This window comes from Chenopodium album, chromosome 14 (assembly GCF_948465745.1).
Source record: "Chenopodium album chromosome 14, dcCheAlbu1.1, whole genome shotgun sequence".
Taxonomy (NCBI): Eukaryota; Viridiplantae; Streptophyta; class Magnoliopsida; order Caryophyllales; family Amaranthaceae; genus Chenopodium; species Chenopodium album.
Window position 1 is genome coordinate 52737159 of NC_137847.1, and position 21965 is coordinate 52759123.

Here is a 21965-nt window from a genome sequence, read left to right on the forward strand (position 1 = left end):
CTAAAGTAAATTAGAAAGCAAAATCTTATATTGTTGTAAGAGATATATATAGGCCAATGTTTGTTTTTTTTATATAGATAACCAAAAATTAAACTTTGGCAAATTATTAAAGGAATGGCGGAGTAAGTATTATTACATCTTGTTTTTGATATTTTCATTATTTGGTTTAATTTTGGTAGATGATGCACTTATTTGGACACCAACAAAAATTATCAAATGAGAGAACGTGAATCAACTAAAATAGAACAGAAGAAGTATCTCATAATATGAACAATACTTTTTTCACAAATGCTTGATGAATGCGGATTTTCATTAAGTTAATATATAAAACGGGTTAAATTACCTTTATATACTACAAAAGTTATCATTTTTCTAACTTAAATTTTACCCTTAAAACACAATTATAGATAATAATGTATCAAATTAATTATATTAACCTTCAAATTATATATCCACTAGAAATTACAAATAAATACAATATAACTCATTATAAATTAAAAGTTACTTGTAAAAGAAATTAAATTACCCTCGAATTAATCATATTACAATTAAATAAACGCTCGTCTTATACAAAACTTATTATAATTTTTTTTTAGTAACAATAATAATTGTACTCTAATAATGTCCTTTCCATGTTTCAAAAAAAAAAAAAAAAAAATCCTTTTCATGTTTCAATTATATATACTTCTTCTGTTCTTTTATTATTGCACCATAAGGGTTTGATACAAATTTTTTGACAGTGGAAAATATGACGAGAGAGAAAAGTAAAAATACCAAGTTGCCCATGTGATTGTATACACAAAATGAAAAGCAAGGGGTTGAAAAGCAAGGGTATATAGGTATTTATGGTGTGAACACAAAAATTTATTTTCCTAAAATGGATATGGTGCAATATGTATGAAACTTCCTTAAAAAACAAGTGGTGCAATATTAAAAAAGCGGAGGAAGTATATATATATATATATATATATATATATATATATATTTGTCTTTTTTTTTTAATTTGGAAAAACACTTTCCTTACCAAAAGTGGTTAAGATTCAACCATTGATTATTAAGGCCCGAAATCATAGCCCAAATAAGTAAAAGAAAGAGAGGCCCATAACTTCAATATAAAATAATTGGCGCTCGTCGTACTAAAAAATATCTCCTCTCACCTTCTTCTTCCTCCTCCTCCCATTTTCTCTCTCCTAGGGTTTTTCTCTCTCCTCTTTCAACGTCAAATCGACAATGATGCAACCAGGACAACAAGGTATGGTAGCTCCACCACCATCAATGGCGGCTTCGCAACCTTCCATGGATCAGAACTACCATCAGCAGCAGCAGATTCAGCTTTTGCAGCAGCAGCAACAACAATACCAGCAACAATGGATGGCGCAGCAGGCTTCGCAACAACCACCGCAACAGCAGTATCAGCAACAGCCTGCTGCTACCGCTGAGGACGTTCGCACGCTTTGGATTGGAGATCTGCAGTATTGGATGGATGAGAATTATATTCGTAATTGTTTCGCTCATACCGGCGAGGTATATTGTATCTCATTTGAATTTTTATTGATTTTCGTCGATTAAATTTTCGTGATTTTTGTTGTGAATTTGCTGTCTTATCTTAGGTATTCTGTTTGATTAAGGTTATGGTAATATGTGATCTGTTGATGTTGCTTATGTAATTTAGGTTATGGAAATATATGATCTGTTTGATTAAGGTTTAATTTTTGGCAGCGTATGTAATTTATTGATTGTAGTATAAGGTTGTAAATTTGTTATTGTTTTTGCCTTGTCGAAGGTTTTCTGTTTGATTGAAGTTGTGAGAATGTATGATCTGTTCATGTTGTGATGATTCGATTAATTTTTAGCCAATTATGTAATAATTGATTATAGTGTCGGATTAGCATTGTCGTGTGTTTGACTATATGTTGTCCGGAGGTTTTGGATGTTTACCATTGACTGCATGACTGGTCCTGGTAGATTGATGGAGAGGGAAGGTACTAATGAGAGATCTTACTTGGGATTTTTTTTTTGTGGCTGAGATTATATTATTGTTAATTCTGTATATACTAGTCGAGGACTCGAGGGAGACCTTGATTTTTGACTCGTATTTCCTCTTAATATTGAAGATACTATGTTTTTTAGGGAGGTTGTCTTTTATTTGTGGATCTTGTTAACATTCTGTTTTACTGATGTCTTTTTAACAAGTCCGACATTTCATAAGGTGGCTTTGATTGCTGTAGTTTGTACTTACTGAAAGTATAAGGAGTAGATTTGGTGGATTATGTAAGAGAGGGTTCTTACAGTGTGAACTCAGTTTTATTTTTTGGGACTTGGGAGGCAAATCAGATTGGTATGACTGAACACATAATATGTTAATTTCATGTGTCAAAGTGTCTGCTTCCATGTTACAGCTAATTTTTTCAGAAGCTTAGGTGTGTTTACTTTATTCACCACTAATATTACCTAATCTTGCAGCTTTCCAATGTCAAAATTATTCGTAATAAGCAAACCATGCAGTCAGAGTGCTATGGATTTCTTGAGTTCACCACACATGCTGCTGCTGAGAGAATTCTGCAGACATACAATAATACCCTGATGCCAAATGTTGAGCAAAACTACAGATTGAATTGGGCTTTCTATGGATCTGGTGAGAAGCGGGGAGAGGATGCTTCTGATTATACAATTTTTGTGGGTGACTTGGCTACAGATGTTACTGATTACACATTACAAGAGACTTTTAGAGTTCGCTACCCCTCAGTTAAAGGTGCTAAGGTGGTGATGGATAGGCTTACTGGTAGGGCAAAGGGCTATGGATTTGTTCGTTTCAGTGATGAAAGTGAGCAATTACGTGCCATGTCAGAGATGAATGGAATGATGTGTTCAGGTCGTGCAATGCGTATTGGAGCTGCTGCTAACAAGAAAAGTGTTGGTGGAACAGGTAATTACTAACATTTGGCAGTGTGTATTGTTATATGAATGTCATAGTTAATTAATTCTGCATGCATGAACATGTTGAATTTTGTATTGATTCCTGCTTTTGTTGTTTATATTAGTCAGAACATAAAGTTGGTAAGGTTGAAAAAATGGTGATTGCTTATGCTCTGTGTTGGTTTACAATTAAAGTTTTATTTGGGTCTCCTACATTCAGTTGTTCTCTTGAAGATGCGCAGAAATTCAGTTCCAGTGCTTTCCTTTCAGATTTGGGAATTATTAATTCTAAATTGAAAATCTTATAGAACTCCCATTGTCTCAAAGCAGGGTGTCAAGAGGCTCTACCATTTAGGGGCCTGGGACTGAATTCAGCCGAAATGGTTACCCCCTTAATACGTTGCCTTGTGTAGGTCAGTAATGTCATAAATTTTCCATTTACAGCAGTTTCCAGTGCTAAAAGTTATTCTTCCATTCAGTTTAGTATATTATCCTTTTTACAGCTATCAGTTAAGTTCAATTTCATTACAATTTAGGATGTCAGTTTTTGGCATTTCTTTCGCTTTAGTTTAATACGTTGCCTTGTGTAGGTCTGTAATGTCATAAATTTTCCATTCATTCTTCCTTTCAGTTTTGTATATTATCCTTTTTACAGCTATCAATTCAGTTCAATTTCATTACAATTTAGGATGCCAAATTTTGGCATTTCTATCGCATTAGCTTTTTCTTAATGCTCCTTTCCCCTCCTTTATAAATTTCTTTTTCTTCTTCTTCTGTTGTCAAGAGGTGCCCTGTTTGTGTTGCTTCTTTACTTTTTATTTTAAAAAAAGAACTACACGAGTCTGTGGTCTAATAATAGTTGTGTACCTCTTAGAAACAGTGAGTAACATCGTTTGGATTATTTTGGTTCTTAGGTTATTATGATCTCCTCAGTGAGCATAACTATCCGTTTATTCCATAACATTTTGTGATTCATTTAAGTGCCCTAAATAAAATATTCAAAGTATGTACTAGTTTGTCATAAATAATGTATAATGCCCGTATGTCTGTTCTGTTCAGTGGCTAGGGATTGTTTGGAATTTGTTTGCTAAATGTTTTCTGTGATCACTATATTTGTGAATTGAGGTGGTGCGACTTTACCTTCTGGTGATGATAAATTATCCATATGGGTTTTAGGTCATTTGCTCTCTTGTTGAAATATTTGATAGATTTGTGCTCTTTCAGATCTTTTAGTTGATGAGCAGATGAATTTTAATATTTTGCTTGTTTACTGAGGGAGCTAGGTCTTTGGCTCTTTCCATATGGTTGTGCTGGTATTTTGCATGAGTTCCTTTTGTTTTTGTGTGAAAAGCCTACTAGCTTTTCATTTTCTGTCCCCTTGTATTTTGTAACCTTTGCTTTTGCACTCTTTTTAAAGACTGTAAGAGTAGAGAGAAAATCATTGGACGGGGAATCAATATGTAAAAACAAAACCTTACCAATATAGGGTATGTTGATTAATGTAGACTAAAAAAAAGTTGTCACAAATATAAAATGACAATGAAGTATGTAAATATTATGTCATTGCTTTGCACTTTTATGATCTGACTTTGTAGTCTAATAAATTGTTTTTTTTTTTTTGTTTTTTTTTTTTTTTTAAAGTCTTTTTCTTCAGTCAAGAATATTAGCACTTTTGACTTGTGTTGTCTTTCTGAGTTACATGATGGTCATTACTTTTCAGTTGGTCGAAATAAGTTTTGTAAGGTCCTTGTTGCTTTATCCTTGTCCTCTTTCTTAATCGCAGCTTCATACCAGAACTCTCAGGGAACTCAAAATGACAGTGATCCAAGTAACACTACTGTGGGTACCTTTCCCTTAAGAGTTTCATCTAAGTTGTACTTGATAATATCTTGACGTGATTTTTTATTTTTATTTTTTTTTCAGATTTTTGTCGGCAATCTGGATTCTAATGTTTCTGATGAAATTTTGAGACAAACATTCAGTCCTTATGGGGAATTGGTCCATGTAAAAATACCTATGGGCAAGCAATGTGGATTTGTTCAATTTACTAACAGGTTTGCATGGATTTATGATACGTCCGTAGTTGCATGTGATTCTTGCAGGTCTGCATATGCGATTTGAAGTTAATATATTGTCTTATTAATTCTGCAGAAGTGGTGCTGAGGAGGCATTGAAAGCATTGAATGGAGTACAATTAGGTGGACGTAGTGTTAGACTCTCTTGGGGACGTAGTCCTTCAAACAGACCGGTATGTTTTCATTTCTTTTTGGGTGCTCAGTATAGTATATCTTTGTCCTAGTCCTGAGCTAAGCGGTTGAATGTATGCAGTCGCAACCTGATCAGAGCCAGTGGAATAATTCTGCTTATTATGGATATCCACAAGGATACGACTCCTATGGATATGTGTCTGCGCCTCAAGATCCTAACATGTACTATGGTGGTTATCCCGGATATGGTGGTTACCCAATGCCTCAGCAGGCACAGATGCCATTGCAACAGCAACAGGTTAGTTGATGTGTGATACTTTTGGATGAATCACCTATGAAGCATTTGAAGTGTATCCAAAATGATGGCTGTTCATGTTGTGCTGTTGCAACGTTAAAGTCTCAGTTCTTGTTTCTTATGCTCAGTTTTCTGGCTCCTAGAAAGTTCTCGGAAACTTTCTTGTTTAAAATCTCATTACGTTTGTTTATTGTGCAGTGATCCAGCTATGCTAAGTGCCTAAGCGGGATAAGTTGATAGCCAGGGAGCGTATATTTCACCTGAGGCTGCTCTTCTGGAGCTATGGTCCTCTCTGAAATAGCTGAATGTAGTATACTCTGATTCTGCTGGTCAAATTTTCTTTTCTTTTTTTTGGATTTTGCTTAAAGCTGCTTGTATGTAGCTTGCTTTTGGTACGGCTCGCGTAATGTTCTTGAGATTTGTCATACTTGGATATGGCTTGTGAGTTTTGATCATATCATGTGTTATTTTTAAATTAGATCTATTTTTGATTCTAAATTTATCTGTGCTGCCTTTGAATGTCTTTTTTTTTTTTTTTTTTATTTTTTTATTTTGGAAATAGTTAGGACCTAAACAAAAGAGAATTTGTTGCCAATAAAAATTGATTTAAGTTTTAGCTAAGATTTTTTTTACTACTAGAATTAAACGGTTTGCCTTAACGTGTGCCTGTGGGAAGTTGGGCTCATGTTTACAAATCTCAATTTTAAAGAAAAGCTATATGAAAAAAGAGTAAATAGTGGGATTATGAATCTTGCAATTAATTTTATTGAAGGCGTATTAATACCACACAAATTGCTAATAATATCATGTACTTTAATTTGTTTATTAATCTCAAAACTTTACTATTAGAGGTAGTATACTAGTATTAATGTTTATCTAGTCTTATCTCTTCATGTGTTTTATGTTAAATGACAACTAAAATTGAAAGCAAGTGTAATGAGACAATTTAGGACAGTTATGCTCCACCTCATTACACTGGTTTTTTCTTACACATGCCTAGTAACATTTTGCCTCTAGAAATAGGGACTACCAGAAAGCCAAACGTTAGATATCGAAATTCAATCAAATGATTGATCAATAAGATGGAATGTAAGTAAACACGACATGTCTATTTAACAATTTTGTTATGGCACTATAATTTCTCAAGCCAAGCTATGTGCTATACTCTAACTAAAAAAAATACTGGCTTAGTTCATTCTAAAACATTTAACTAACAATTGCGCAATATTTGGGACAGTCCAAATAAACTGTACAAAGATGACAGACACAGGCTGCTTAATCTCATTGTTTGAGCACAACTTCAGACCAGTAACTTGATCAACACAGACAAAATCTTCATTCCTATTATTTTTCCCTGAGGCAAAACATCTTCAATATGGTTTCTTCATGTTTAAGCATTTATCAGACGCTTCACTGAACAACTCTTGGACTTGCTTTAATTCCTTATCTGGACAGAAAGAATAAGAAAACTTTACTAAACTCCAGAAAAGTAGCATCAGGAATCTATTTAGGAAAACTTCCTACTGAAACCAAGTATCATATTCATTCGGTTCTGAGTAATATATTCTGTTAGACTGATAGTTACCACAGTAATAACTCACAGGCTACACAAGTAAAAATGTACACGTATAAGGTACACAGTACACAAGTCAGTGACCACCTTCATGGCCTCATGAATCAAGAGTAAGCTAGTTGATCAAACTCCTCAATTAAATATTTGACGAGAAGGCATACATACGAAGTAGAATTTTTATTGCCATGTTACACCTTTTCAACAGTACATTATAACAGAACCTAATGCTCTGCTTATTCTGGCTGGACAACTATTTATATTGTAAAATGATTCAATGGGGCAAAAACAATATCAATGTGGTTATAGATGTATCAACTAAACCAGAAGCTGTATGCAGATCCGGGGCAAAGCCAGGATTATAAAATTCCAGGGGCTGGTTGATGCTTTAATTTATTAAATATAAATATATAAGATGTTAAGTATTATTACTATAATACTATGTGATTGTACATTTTTTTACGAAAAGCTCTTATCAATTTTACAAGGATACTTTGACTGAAATTTGGGGGGGCCACTTTTCTATCCACACCTTCATCTCTTGGAAACAGAGGGAAGACTTTGCAATAGAGCAAGCAGCTACAGTACAAAGATGAGAGCTAAAATTGAAGCTACAAAAATCAAATTTACTACCTAAGCTAAGCTAAATTTTTAATATAGCAGCAAAATTTTTAATTAGATATCTTTATTAATTAATACTCTAGGGTACTTTCTTCTTATTTCTTGTATTGCTAGCTATTTATCTTTAATAAAAAAGATATCAGTGTTTTTTATTTATTTCATTAGATAACCTACCAAGAAAAATAATTATTCAAATTAAATAACATAATGTGAAGTGTGTAGCTTATTAATTATCAATAAGTAATTTAATGTAAGAAATAACCTTACATTAACAAACAAGTAGAATAATAGAAGGAAAAAAAAATCAATTTGGTTAACTAGCTTTTTCGTGCCACCATGGCACCACTCACCAAGAGTAAAAAGATTTGACAATTTAGAGCAAAGGAGGTTTGAATCTAGAATCTATGATATTAAAGCTGTAACATTAAAAATACCATTGAAGCAAATGCAACATTACTGATAAGACTAGACAAGAATAATATATATACAGATTTTATGGAGGCCAAGTATATAAATCAAAGGCTGTGGAATTTGGCTGCGGGGGCCAGGCCTCCACCAGCCTCCCCTTCGCCCATGGTGCAGATTGTCAAGTGGTACACCAAAAAACTAGGAAAGCATAATTGACTGGTTCAAAAAATTCCATAGTATGAAAATTCTATAATATTTCCAGTCAAGTATTTGAGTAGTTTTATGACAGGGGCTTCATTTCATACAGGCAAAATCTAAAGAAAGAGTAGACAATGCAAATTATTTCATACGGAATGTAATTAATAGTAAAAAGCAAGTCAATACCAGCAGCTTCCAGTTGCTTCTGCAATTCTTGGCCAATAGCATCATTTTCTGCCTGGTAATATAAACAAGAAAGGCTGCTTTAACAGGCTCTATAAATTTCAATATTTCACAGCAAATTATCTACTAGCCTACGTAAATACCTGAAGCTCAGCGATTCTTTTCAGTTGAGCCTCTTCACCTCCCTCAGCTAGTGGTAGGGCATTAACCAAGGCATCAAACTGTAAAGAGCAAGTTAGATAAAAAAAATTAGTGATGACACAAATTATTTGCAAAGGCAGAAGAGAAAATTATTCTAGGCATTTTATGGGTTAAAATAGTTTCCCCAATCTAGAACTCCTCATCTCCCCAACAAATTAATAAGAAAAAAGAATAGAAAAGAAAGCTTGCCATAGTTGCACTGGTCTAAAGATTTACAAGTAAAAAAAATAGAAGACAGGAACTGATATTTATATAAAAAAATCCGTGGCAAATCGCACAGGACATTACCGATTAACTCAAGAAGCAATCAAGTATTGAGAATAAGCCCTAAAACCTCTATAGAACTCTATGGTAGAAACAGATACAAAAATAAAACCAAAATGGCAACATCATTTTCATCCTAAGGGAAATAAAAAACAAGATGAAAAGGGAGGAAGATGAACTCTACATTGGTTTGCCATGTGTGTGTGTGTGTGTGTGTGTGTGTGTGTGAGTTTTTTTGACAATGGTATGCCATGTTAATAATTGAAACTTGGTGGGCTAAAAGCTGCACTTCGGTTTTACAGGCATAAGTATGAAGCTAAACGTTTCTTCTAATGGCCACCCCGATATCTGTAATTCTTATGCTCAAAGCTTACACCTTTAATTTCATCTTTCCACAACTATTAAAGACTCTCCCCTTTAGAGATATACCAAGCCTAACTAGATCCAGAAAACAGAATATCTTCATCACAGACTAATCTTAGGAAGGACACATCAAAATTATATTTACCATATACTTCTGCAAGCTCAAATACAAATCCGATCAACCTAATATAAATAGCTTCTTTGCTATGGGTCTTACTCAAACTGAGCAGTTACTCTCTACTTGGTGAACCCTGTCAGCACAAGTAGCTGCAATGAAATGCAAGCCTATTACCACTTCTTCAAGTTGTAATTAAATCAAGTGAAGAAAATATGGTCTTAACTTTTTTGGACAGAGTTATCATACACACCGAGCAACTGAATTCCTACACATTGACTTGAGAAAGTCATTCTAGTATAAAATCACAAATGCTGTATTACCACCAACAACCCAATATGTATATAGGAAGTCTCAAGAGCTCCACACATAAGCAATCTTTTCATAAGATAATTGACACTAGCAAAAGAAGCCCGTCTCGATACAATGAAACTAAAATAACATCTCCAACAAAACACATAATTAACATCAATATATGAGCCTAAAATGGCACAATTCCAATATTACAGTTCAATTTTCATCAATATTCCACCCAAAAATCAATTTAAATAAATACTTTAAAAGGGTAGAAGAAAATAAATAAACCCCAGGAAAATTTACCTGCTTTGCAGCCTTAACAAGAGCAGCACTGGCGGTTTTGGGTTCATCAGCAAAATTGGCGGAAGCATCAGGCGGCGGTTGTTGTTGCTGCTGCTGCCCTTGTTGGGGTGGATTGGGATTCGAATTATTTGAACTAGGGTTCGAATTAGGGTTAGGGTTCGAATTAGGAGGTTCAGGGTAATTAGGAGAGAGACGAACAGGAGGAGCATCTCGTTGTAAAGTTCCGAAAGTATTGAATGCAAGTGATGCTATCAAATTTACTTGTTCTTGCAATTGCGATATTATATCCATCTTCTTCCCTTCATTTTTTCATGGAAATTGCAGTAAATTAAAAATCGAAATTAGAGAAATAGATCAAAAATTAAAATTAACTAGCAAATCAATTGAAGTATAACAAAGAGGGTATAAGTGAGAGAGATTAAGAGTACTTACTTGTGAAGATTTGCGGATAATTTTCTGCAAAATTCGAAGAGAAAGCTCTGTAAATATGAGCAGAGTAACGAAGAAGATGGTTAGCTGATTGCTGCAGTTGTAGTTCTACAAGTGTTGACTGGCATACAGAAAACGAATGCGCTGGCTATAGGGTATTGTTTAGCTTTTCACTTATTTTACAAGACGGAATAATTGATGTCTGTGCGCTTCTCCCTACGTTTATTTTAAGTGTTACACGTCTTAGATGCGATATACGTACAGATACACTAGTGTTACGGTTTTAGACTTGTTGGCCTGTTGGGTGTATTCTATATGACCTATTACTATGGGACGTTAATAGAGTTAAAATAAACACAAACTTTTAAATAAAACGGATGTTCAGTAAATTACTGAACATCCGTTATAAAGTGACAATAAAATGTGCAAAAGTTACACTAAAACACACAAAAGTTACCCTGACATATATAAGAGTTATTTATGCTTCATTGATAAATTTGACAAAAGTGACACTAAATTTGACAAAAGTAACACTAAACCTGACAAAAGTGTACCCGATGTACAGTAAATTACTGAAAATTGGGTGTATACAAAAGTTTTCCTAAAATAAATTACGCTTAATTACTCAACCAGGCTAACAAATGATCACATAGTCCTAGTTAATCAAGGATTCTTAATCTCTTGTTGTTCGCTTTAATTGAAGCTGCAGTTAAAGGGAAGTGTGCTCGGATATATATAAAGACTACTTAATGTCATCCCTCTGCCTAATTAGTCATTTATACATGATTTAGTTCAAGCTAATAATCATGCATATAAAAGGCCACAAAGATTGTTTCAGTTCTTAACAAGCATGCAACATCCCGGATGAATGAAAAATTCGTTTATGTTCATCCCCTGTTACTGTTGCTAGCTAGGCATCAAGACACCTTTGCTTACAGGATTATTATAAACATCTTGCAATAGCAAGCATCACCAAACAGAAAATAAATGAGAATCATACAATTGATGCTCAACTGTCGAAGTATCCCATGGCAAGTTCAAGTAAGCAAGAAAAATTGATCAGCTGTGTAATTTAAGAGCCACAAACAACATACAAAGGCACAAGTGTAGAAATTATATTTATTCATAGATGAGAAAGAACTTAACGAGTTCATTACTACAATAAGAAAACATAAACTAAAAGTTGTTTATCATAACCTACTAAAAGCAAAGCAAATCTTAAGCAACAGCTTTCCTAACAGTAACAATCCCACATAACCAACTCAAAAGCCACCACGGAGACGAAGGACAAGGTGGAGGGTGGATTCTTTCTGAATATTGTAGTCAGCCAAGGTGTGTCCATCCTCGAGTTGCTTCCCTGCAAAGATTAATCTCTGCTGGTCTGGGGGAATCCCCTCCTTATCCTGGATTTTAGTTTTCACATTATCGACAGTATCTGAACTCTCAACCTCCAGGGTGATGGTCTTCCCAGTTAAAGTCTTGACAAAAATCTGCATCCCACCTCTTAAACGCAGCACCAAGTGAAGGATAGACTCCTTTTGGATATTGTAATCTACAAGGGTCCTCCCATCCTCAAGCTGCTTCCCAGCGAAAATCAACCTCTGCTGATCAGGGGGAATGCCTTCCTTATCATGGATCTTAGTCTTTACATTATCAACAGTGTCTGAGCTCTCAACCTCCAAAGTGATGGTCTTCCCCATCAAGGTCTTAACAAAAATCTGCATCCCTCCTCTCAAGCGCAGCACCAAGTGAAGGGTAGACTCCTTTTGGATATTGTAATCCACAAGGGTCCTCCCATCATCAAGCTGCTTCCCGACAAAGATCAACCTCTGCTGGTCCAGGGGAATACCTTCCTTATCCTGAACCTTGGCTTTGACATTATCAATAGTGTCAGAGCTCTCAACCTCCAAAGTGATAGTCTTCCCTGTCAAAGTCTTCACAAAAATTTGCATTCCACCCCTTAATCGGAGAACAAGATGGAGGGTTGACTCCTTCTGGATACTGTAATCAGCAGGAGTACGTCCATCCTCGAGCTGCTTCCCAACAAAGATCAACCTCTGCTGATCTGGGGGGATTCCCTCCTTGTCTTGAATTTTGGTCTTAACATTGTCAATAGTGTCGGAGCTCTCAACCTCCAAAGTAATAGTCTTCCCTGTTAAAGTTTTCACAAAAGTTTGCATACCACCCCTTAATCGGAGCACAAGATGGAGGGTTGACTCCTTCTGGATGTTGTAATCAGCAAGAGTACGTCCATCCTCGAGCTACTTCCCAGCAAAGATCAACCTCTGCTGATCCGGGGGTATTCCCTCTTTGTCCTGAATCTTAGTCTTAACATTGTCAATAGTGTCTGAGCTCTCAACCTCCAAAGTGATGGTCTTCCCTGTCAAAGTCTTCTCAAAAATTTGCATACCACCCCTTAATCGGAGCACAAGATGGAGGGTCGACTCCTTCTGGATGTTGTAATCAGCAAGGGTACGCCCATCCTCGAGCTGCTTCCAAGCAAAGATCAACCTCTGCTGATCCGGGGGGATTCCTTTTTTGTCCTGATTCTTGGTCTTAACATTGTCGACAGTGTCAGAGCTTTCAACCTCCAAGGTAATTGTTTTTCCTGTCAAAGTCTTTACAAAGATTTGCATTCCACCACGAAGGCGAAGCACCAAGTGGAGAGTAGACTCCTTCTGGATGTTATAGTCCGCAAGGGTTCGGCCGTCCTCGAGCTGTTTTCCAGCGAAGATCAAACGCTGCTGATCTGGGGGAATCCCCTCTTTATCTTGAATTTTGGTCTTAACGTTATCAATCGTATCAGAACCCTCGACCTCGAGAGTGATGGACTTGCCAGTTAGGGTTTTGACAAAAATTTGCATCTAAACCATTCAAAACAACAATCAATTAATCAACCATTCAAAACAGCAATCAATTTATCAACCATTCAAAACAACAATCAATTAATCAACCATTCAAACAATAATCAATAATTCAACCATGCAAAACAACAGTCAATTATTCAACCATGCAAAACAACAATCAATTAATCAACCATTCAAAACAACAATCAATTAATCAACCATTCAAACAATAATCAATTGTGTAATATAATAGCTATAACTGAAGAAAAAATTCCAAAAACCTAACTGTAATTTAGCATCAAAAGAAAGTACACACTCACATAAATCAATAACATAAATTCTAACTTTAATCCACTATATTGGAAGACAATTCACAGCAATCAAATATGAAGAACAAACCATCTAGAATAAACTATGAAAAATCTGATCTAATAAACAATTTTTGTAGAAGCTCTAAAGATAATTAAACCCTAATATGTAAAGATAAGATAAACCAATTTCAGAACAAAATAATCAAATTCGGAATAATTTTCATAATTGTATGCAAAATAGAATTGCAAATTAATCGATTGATTGAAGTAGAGCTAGAAATTGAAACAAAATAACGAAAAGAATTCAACAAATTGAAAAAAATCAAGAGAACTTACGATTGAATATTGGGAAAAAGGGTGAAGAGAGAGAATTGAATGTTGGATGGAGTTATTCGATCGCTTTAGATGTGAATATGTGATGAAGTTATGAAACCTACGTCGAGTATTTATAGGGTTTGTTTGACCGCCATAAAATTAGCAAAATACAAGTAGGGTTTGGAATATAGAGTTGTAAAAAACAAATCCGACACGTACCAAACGTCTAAAGAGTAAAGACTCCAAATCCTTAAATAACGGGTTAGTATTAAAGTTTTGAGAACTGTTTAATTAAACGAGTTAACACAATGCACCATGACACATAAATTAATACTCCTTCCGTTTCATAATGTTAGTCCCATATATTATTTTGGGCGTTTCAAAAAGATATACTCATATTGAATATATTTCATTTATAACTTGATTTTTTTTGGAATTAATAATTTGTGGATTAATGACATGACTCTAAGTAAGGAAATCTTTACCTTTAATTATGCAATTATGATTTGTGCTTTCCTAATAAAAAATTAAATAAGGTAAACTAATTATGAATTATGTTGTACTTTAATGTTAGATTCTAAATATATTTCTTTTCTTATTTTATGTGATTGATTCCATATGGGACTAACATTATGAAACGGAGGGAGTAATAATTAATAATCTATGAAATTAAAATAATTTGAACGGTCTTGTAAAAATAATTTGAATGATGCTTACACATTTTAATTTTTTTTTTTTTTTTTTTTTGGTGTTCCACTCGGTTGATCCTTTTGGCTAATCCGGATTCAAGGATCAATTCTGGGTGGTTAGGTTCCACTCCCCTCCCAATTGTTGTTGCGGATGATCGAACGCGGGTCCTCCCTACCAAGTGTAGTCCCAATCACCACTACACCATCAGCCAATTGGTACATTTTAAAATAATATGACACTTTACGAAAACAATGAGTTAGTGTCAAGTAGTCAAGTGCTTTCAACATGTTTAAATAAATACACAACATTACACGATACGTTTATTCAAACGATCTAAGGATTGAGGTTCTCTAACCGGCCGGTTTATATTTATTTGAACATAAAAACGAACTTGAGATGTTTGCCAACTCTAGTTTATTTTACCCCAGATAGAGAACATTCTAGAAATTTATTTTTATTATTCTTCAGCTATTTTATAATCCAAATTTTAAATAAGGCAAATGGATAGTTATTAGTTACCAAAGTGCATGTTACCCCAAGATTTTAAGTTTGAAACTCCCACCTCTAAAACACTTGCTAAAAAAAGAAGTTCAAAATTAGGGTCACTCTATACTATAATGAGATGGGTTCCAGCACTGCCATGTTAGTCTGTACTCTGTAGAATATAGTGAGCCAATCTTACTCGCTTCTACACTTTGCATATTCTTGATAAAAACTTATCGAGTATATACTATAATGACACTTCATATTGAATCAAATTGTGTAAGACTTCACGGAGTTCTAATACTTGCACGAATGTACCTATGTTTGACAGATTGATACGAATCAGAACAACACATAACGTGGGTATCGATTACGAATCAGAACAGCACATAACGTGGGTATCGATCCCCTAAGATGATAATTCGAAGTGCAATCATTTTGAAAATAGATTCAAAAGTTCAATGTTTTGTAAATGGCATTGCAGGTTTTGCAGCTTTTCGTTGTGGGAATTCACAACTAAGAACCTGCATATATACATTACAGAAACATCTGATCAACTGTGGTCTATATAATCCAACAGTTAATCAAGTTCTAGTTCAAGTCTAAAACATGAAACATTTGTAGTATCAAGTTCTAGTTCATATATGACAGAAAAATGCACCAGAACAGAATATAAGAACCATTTACCAGGTGATTACTACAAATATAAAGCTAAGTTTTCCATCAAATCCATGAAAAGTTCATTTACTACAAGTTTATCTGTTGAAACCATAAAGCAATCAAGAAAAATCTAACCAAAATGATCAGCCCAAGTAGTCAGGAGCGTCTAATTCTATCTAGTTTGACATCTGCAATGACTAAAAAATATCATAAAAATTGTGAGCAATTAGAATCATTAATCCCCCTAATAATCATTCGTCTCCTCCTTGTTCCGTTTCCATTGGACTAATGTCATTTGGTGGTTCAGACAATTCATCTTCATCTTCTGGATTCTCCATGCTAATCTGAAACCCTGAATTTGTACAAATGTCCTGCTCCATGACTGTCGGAATATCTACTGATGAGTCTTTCAGGGAAATTGCGATTTGAGGAGGACTAATATTTGTTTCCTTAGGCAACACAGTATTATTATTAGCTTCTTCAACCGGCTTGACAGCAACCTCAGAATTCTCATTAGTGACAGCAACCTCAGAATTCTCATTAGTGACAGCATCCTCATAATTCTCATTAATGACAGCATCCTCAGAATTCTCATTAGTGACAGCATCATGTTGTATCATATCCTCCTCATTTGACAGACTCACAGTTGTTTCATCTGTCTTCTGCTTCTTCACCGGAGGCTCTGACAAGTCTTTCAGACTCTCCATTTTAGCAGAAACCTCCTCAATGATCTCGGCTCCTAGTGATAGCTTCTCCTGATCCTCCACATCAGCTAAAATCTCCTGCTGTTCCTTATCATCTGATGCTTTCTCTTGCTGCTCCTTATCTTCTGACGCTTTCTCCTGTTGTTCTTTGTCATCCGAAGCATTATCCTGTTGTTCTTTATCCTCTGATTGCCCCTTTTGAGTGACACTTGGGGAAGGAACCTTTTCTTGCTGTTGGATTTCGATATTTTCAGCTGGATTCAGAGAAGAATTACGCGCAGTTTGTTCAGCTACCTGAGTGCTGACATTCATCGAGGGGATTGGGAAATCTTTTCTCTTATGCATCTTAGTATTGGGAGCAATATCATTTTCAGGAGTAACAGGAACAATACATTCTTCCTTGAACACAACGCCTCGCAATGATATGTTACTGTTCCCAACTCTGACTGAAAGGAAATACCCTGCATCAAAGGCATACTCTAGGACTCCTGTAACCACTTGCCCTACCATCTCATCATATTCCTGATCATCATCATCATCATCGATATCTTCAATACATGGAATGCCTGCTGTGGGTTTGAGTGTACTAGATCCCTCCCCTTGTATGCTGGAAAAGCTGGGAACTGGAGGTCTTGGAGGTGCTTGACCCTCATCCTTCCGAGGGCGCCCCCGTCTCCTTTTTGGTTGTGCCTCTGCTGGTATAGTAACTGCTCCTTGATTCATCAGTTGGCTCATTCTACATCACAAATCCAACTTCAGAGATAGCATAAGATCTTAAGGAGAGTTAAGCTCAACATAGAAAACAAAATATATAACACAAGTTCATTTCATAAGAAAACAGAATACAACAATTCAGTTAAAAAATTTGTCAACAACCATTAATTGTTAATACAAAAACCATTTTTCTTCCTGTTGATTTAAAAGATTAATGAATTGGAAAGTAAGATGTGCTTCAAAAAAAAAAAAAAAAAAACTCAGAAACTGTGGATTTTATGTTACAAATAAAACCATATGCTAAATTAACCAAAATTCATGTCTCATTTCTTTAAATGCAAAGAATTGGATAAGGAAGAAATGCACATTGAACTAGATATTCCATCGTATCATCGTTCACATAACATAGACATGGCATCACTAACACGCACATACACAACACACGTACACGAAATGCTAACAAAACAATCCTCCGTTCCACATCTCATAATCACAAATAATGTCACTTGGATAAGACCTAATCATAATTTCATAAACCATAACTATTAAGAAAAGGCGATAACTTTTTCCAAACATCCTAAAATTGTATCGGACACATAATGTACCTCGTAAAAAGAGAGCACAAAGCAAAGTTCCAGCAAAGAAAAGCTCATCTACTGATTAAAGTCTTAAAGATGCTTTTGCAGCTTTGAAAAAACAGGGGAAATGTTCAAAAACAGGACAACCATACTTCTCAAGAAATACACCATTACGTATACTCTAACCGAGTTCATCGTACTCAATCCAGCGTTAAACATACTAAAAAAACCAACATGATTTGTCTCTAATTTCACCAAACATCTTCAAATTAACCATCCAATCTATGACACAAAATTTCCTAGAAATGTGATCTTGAATTGTTATGTACGATGATCATGCATGACGTACATAAACAAGAAACTTTAATCATCATAAAATTAATCCAAACACACACAAAATAACGTAAAAATCATCATCATATGAGTAATCTTCTAAGAAAGCAAAGATTTTAAAAAAATAAATAAATAAAAATGCCCAAGAATTATGATTAATGTGTTCTTTATTAATTATAGAAATTATATAATTTACTATAATTATTCAAGATCAAATCATTTTGAAGAGAAAAATTAAATCAAAAAAACAATGGGTAGTATCATACCTGTAAAAGTTGTCTTCTTGTTATCACCGTGAATTTGCTGATTTGCAGTGAAAATGATGAAAAATAACAGTCACGAAATTAAGAAGATTTGTGTAATGTTGCGACGCTTAAAATCTCCAACAAAATGGTAAAGGGTTAAAGAAATGAAGAAATTTAATTTTTGTTTGATGGTGCAATTACCCAGAAAAATGAAATGGGATGATGAAATGAAATGGGATAATTGAGGATTGAATGAACATATTTATAGTTCCTTGTGAAGTCTCAATTAATGCTCGACTTTGAGAATTCCTCAATAAATTGTTTCTCACCAAATGCCAAATGGGTTGGGAACAAATTGGGCTAGGGTTATTTGGTGAAAAATACCGATCTTGACCCGAACTTGAAAAATGGATCGGATTGGATAGGCATGTTGTATACTTTCGTGTTTTATTGATCTTATCATTTTGATCAATTTTGTCTAACAAAAAGATTTCTAAGTGAGAAGACCAATATAAAATCGAATGAATGATAATCACTTTTAAATAAAATCTTTTACATGTAGTTTTAGTTTTGAATTTTGTATTGTCATTTTCTCATACTTTTCAAGCATTAATATGAGTTCACAACAATCCCAAGGTATTTCATGTAGCTTTATAATCCTTATTTTCAATTAGTTTTCTGAAAATAAATAAAGATGTAAGGTGTACTCAAGGTTATTTTTTTGCTCATTTAGTGACTATATGAGTAATACCCATCAAAATAAGCCAGAGAAATACCCTTAGGTGCACCTTTCATCATAGTGTATACGAAGTATATCTTTGTGAATTTTCTTGTTATAGTATAATTCTCTATATAATATTATATTAACAGATACGGGATATTCTTGTAATCCTGAATTCAACTCGTAATACTAGAATCCAATTATTAGTTAACTTTCTAATATTACAATATTCACAATATATTATATTTCCATTTTATGTTATACAAAGTATCTCAATACCTTTTTTCAAGTTGAGCATGTAAAATCACGTGCTTTGGCACATTAAGCCAATCAATGTGATAAGAATATAATAAAGGAAAGAAAACTATGTATTCAAGTTTTGAACCCAAAATGAAACACTTTTCCTACAAGTAAGGGGTTCTCATATATCCAACTTGCCACAACCGTTGTCATATTAATCATTAAGTATCATTTCCACCATTTCATAAATTTAGTATTATGTAAGAGATTTTAATTTTCGTGAAGGGTTGGTGTTAGAATAGAGCTAGGGTTTTGGGTTATTGGGTTAAGACTTTAATTAATGTTTTATTTGTTGTACAATATGTTCTATTATTAACTACTTCCTATGGATTTATATAAGTGCTATATTTTGGTTGTATACATTTGTCCAGTTAGCTTTCTTTAGCTTGTTGCTCTCTTATTTTTGGTGACCCTTTCATAGCAAGTCAATTGCATGTCTGAGCTAGCTATAAATTGTGGCAAACTTGACTGAAGAAGATTACACAAACTTGACATGATTGAAGAACGTTTCGCAAATTTGTCATTGGATTAGGCTAGCCCGTCAACAACCTAGCACAACATGAAAAGGCCTAATCCAACTTGAGCTCAACCAAAGCATGACCTAACACAATTCGATTTTGTTGGACCACATCTTTTTAGGCATAAGCCACGCAACCATACCAACCTGAAAAAGGTCACTCTTCATCACTAAGCAGTGAAGAAGTTGAGAATTCGAATAAACATAGTAACACAACATAGCTGGGTTCATAGAGTTATGGAGTGCTTGTCAAGTGTGAATTTTGCTTTTAAGATAAATGGAAGTATTTCTGGCTCGGTTATTCCTTCCAGAGGATTGAGACAAGGCGACCCTATTTCTCCCTATTTATTTCTCATTGTTGCAGATGCTTTTTCTACTCTGATTTCAAAAGCTGCAAATGAGAATCTAATTCATGGGGCGAAAGTATGCAATGGAGCTCCTAGAATTTCACACCTATTTTTTGCAGATGATAGCATTTTATTTGCTAAGGCTACAATGAGAGAATGCTCAAAGATAGCTGATATAATCAGCAAATATGAGAGAGCATCCGGGCAAAGTGTCAATCTTGATAAAACTGATGTTGTCTTTAGCAAAAGTGTTAATGCAGAGAGAAAACAGGAAATTGGGAACATTTTGGGAGTGAACAAGGTCGAACAACATGAGAAGTATCTAGGTATTCCAACGATCATTGGTTGGTCAAAGAAGGTGATTTTTGCATTTGAAGGAGAGGATTTTGGGAGTGAAAGAGAAACTGTTATCTAGACCCGGAAAGGAGATTATGATCAAAGCAGTAGCCCAAGCAATCTCGACATACATGATGAGTATTTTCAAGATACCGGAAGGCTTAATTGATGAAATTCATTCTTTACTTACCCGATTTTGGTGGGGATCGAAGGATTTCACAAGGAAAATGCACTGGCATAGTTGGAAAAATCTTTGTTTGCCGAAGTCTGTTGGGGGTATGGGATTTAGAGATTTAAAAGTCTTCAATCAAGCCCTATTAGCAAAACAGATTTGGAGGCTCCATTCTAGACTGAATACGCTCACTCATGCTATACTTAAGGCCAAATACTTTAAGAATAGCTCGGTGCTTGAAGCTTATCGTGGTTATGACCCAAGCTACTCGTGGAGAAGCCTCTAGGGGTCAAAATCGTTGCTACTTGATGGTCTCAAGTGGCGTGTTGGAAATGGGGCAAATATTCGTGTGTGGCTTGATTCGTGGCTCCCTGGCAAACCATCTACTGCTGTCCCAACGCATGACACTCATTTTGACCCGGAGTTGAGAGTGGCTGAGCTAATTAATGCAGAGTGTAAAGAATGGAGAGGGGAAGTGTTACATTCCCTATTTTCTGTGCAGGACTGTAATGCTATTCTACAGCTTCTGATATCTTATGGGCTACCAGAAGATGCACTATTCTGGTGGCCATCGAATGATGGAGAATACACAGTGAAATCTGGGTACTGGTTTGGCAGAGTGGGACACGTTCAGGGATTCGAAAATAATATCTTTGATGGTGATAGGGAGTTGTGGAGATTAGTCTGGAATTTGAGCGGTCCACCCAAGCTTCGACACTTCGTATGACAGGCATGTAAAGGTAATATGGCGATGAAGGCAGAACTATTTCGTCGACATATTGCAAGTGATGAGGTATGTTGCTACTGTGGTGTTAACGTTGAATTTATTATACATGTTCTATTTGATTGTGATACTGCAAAAGAGGTGTGGGAACATAGTGGGTTCACCTAATTAATTGAGGATGCCCCTACTGCGTCCTTTGCCGCAAGATTGCTATGGGTGGCACAGAAAATTGACCAGCAACAGCTCAATCAATTCCTTGCATTGGCATGGGCTATATGGTTCTGCAGGAACAAGTTTGTGTGTGAGAATGTCACACTCAATGCTGTGTTTACAGCTGCGGGTTTTTCAAAACTTGCTCATGAGTATGGCTGCTACGCTAAGAAAGTCTTCAGCAAACCCCCGTGTTGTCCAAATTTATTTCAGCATCGACTTGGAGCTTCCCCTTGCTGGGTTGATTAAGTTCAATGTTGATGCTCATATTGTAGCGGGTTTGTACATCAGTCTTGGTGTAGTTGCAAGGGATGAGGTTGGAAGGATTTTACTTGTTGCTGCCAGAAGGTATGATGGGGAATGGGAGGTGGAAATGGCTGAAGCAGCAG

The 21965-nt window shown here is 35.2% G+C and overlaps 3 protein-coding genes and 1 pseudogene across 3 annotated transcripts; 2 read left to right on the top strand and 2 right to left on the bottom strand.

Annotated features, from left to right (window-relative positions):
• Positions 1–1145: 1145 nt before the first annotated feature.
• On the top strand, positions 1146–5918 carry LOC145577541 (polyadenylate-binding protein RBP45-like). The gene is made up of 7 exons (XM_081635027.1): positions 1146–1524; positions 2464–2926; positions 4700–4755; positions 4840–4970; positions 5068–5164; positions 5245–5421; positions 5617–5918. Exons 1-7 carry the CDS (start codon positions 1231–1233, stop codon positions 5617–5619), a joined length of 1221 nt encoding a protein of 406 aa, XP_081491153.1. The 5' UTR covers positions 1146–1230; the 3' UTR covers positions 5620–5918.
• Positions 5919–6462: 544 nt separating this feature from the next.
• LOC145579550 (mediator of RNA polymerase II transcription subunit 21-like) lies at positions 6463–10537 on the bottom strand. Its single transcript, XM_081636792.1, has 5 exons — positions 10374–10537; positions 9942–10240; positions 8542–8619; positions 8402–8453; positions 6463–6865 (listed from the first exon to the last, which is right to left on the bottom strand). The coding sequence occupies exons 2-5, from the start codon at positions 10230–10232 to the stop codon at positions 6789–6791; spliced, it is 498 nt and encodes a 165-aa protein (XP_081492918.1). The 5' UTR covers positions 10233–10240; positions 10374–10537; the 3' UTR covers positions 6463–6788.
• A 978-nt stretch (positions 10538–11515) lies between these two features.
• On the bottom strand, positions 11516–13234 carry LOC145579551 (polyubiquitin-like; annotated as a pseudogene).
• Positions 13235–20024: 6790 nt separating this feature from the next.
• Positions 20025–21369, top strand: LOC145578364 (uncharacterized). Its single transcript, XM_081635693.1, has 2 exons — positions 20025–20492; positions 20962–21369. Exons 1-2 carry the CDS (start codon positions 20025–20027, stop codon positions 21367–21369), a joined length of 876 nt encoding a protein of 291 aa, XP_081491819.1.
• The last annotated feature ends 596 nt before the right edge of the window (positions 21370–21965 follow it).

Excerpts from the sequence above, each read along its gene's own strand:
- LOC145577541 (XM_081635027.1), top strand. The coding sequence starts at position 1,231 with ATGATGCAACCAGGACAACAAGGTATGGTAGCTCCACCACCATCAATG. Across the intron at positions 2,927-4,699 it reads GAAAAGTGTTGGTGGAACAG|CTTCATACCAGAACTCTCAG; the intron begins GTAATTACTAAC and ends TCTTAATCGCAG. Across the intron at positions 4,971-5,067 it reads TTTGTTCAATTTACTAACAG|AAGTGGTGCTGAGGAGGCAT; the intron begins GTTTGCATGGAT and ends TTAATTCTGCAG.
- LOC145579550 (XM_081636792.1), bottom strand. The coding sequence starts at position 10,232 with ATGGATATAATATCGCAATTGCAAGAACAAGTAAATTTGATAGCATCA. Across the intron at positions 8,620-9,941 it reads TTGTTAAGGCTGCAAAGCAG|TTTGATGCCTTGGTTAATGC; the intron begins GTAAATTTTCCT and ends TGCTCTTTACAG. Across the intron at positions 8,454-8,541 it reads AAAGAATCGCTGAGCTTCAG|GCAGAAAATGATGCTATTGG; the intron begins GTATTTACGTAG and ends TTATATTACCAG.
- LOC145578364 (XM_081635693.1), top strand. The coding sequence starts at position 20,025 with ATGGAGTGCTTGTCAAGTGTGAATTTTGCTTTTAAGATAAATGGAAGT. Across the intron at positions 20,493-20,961 it reads TCATTGGTTGGTCAAAGAAG|TGGCGTGTTGGAAATGGGGC; the intron begins GTGATTTTTGCA and ends GATGGTCTCAAG.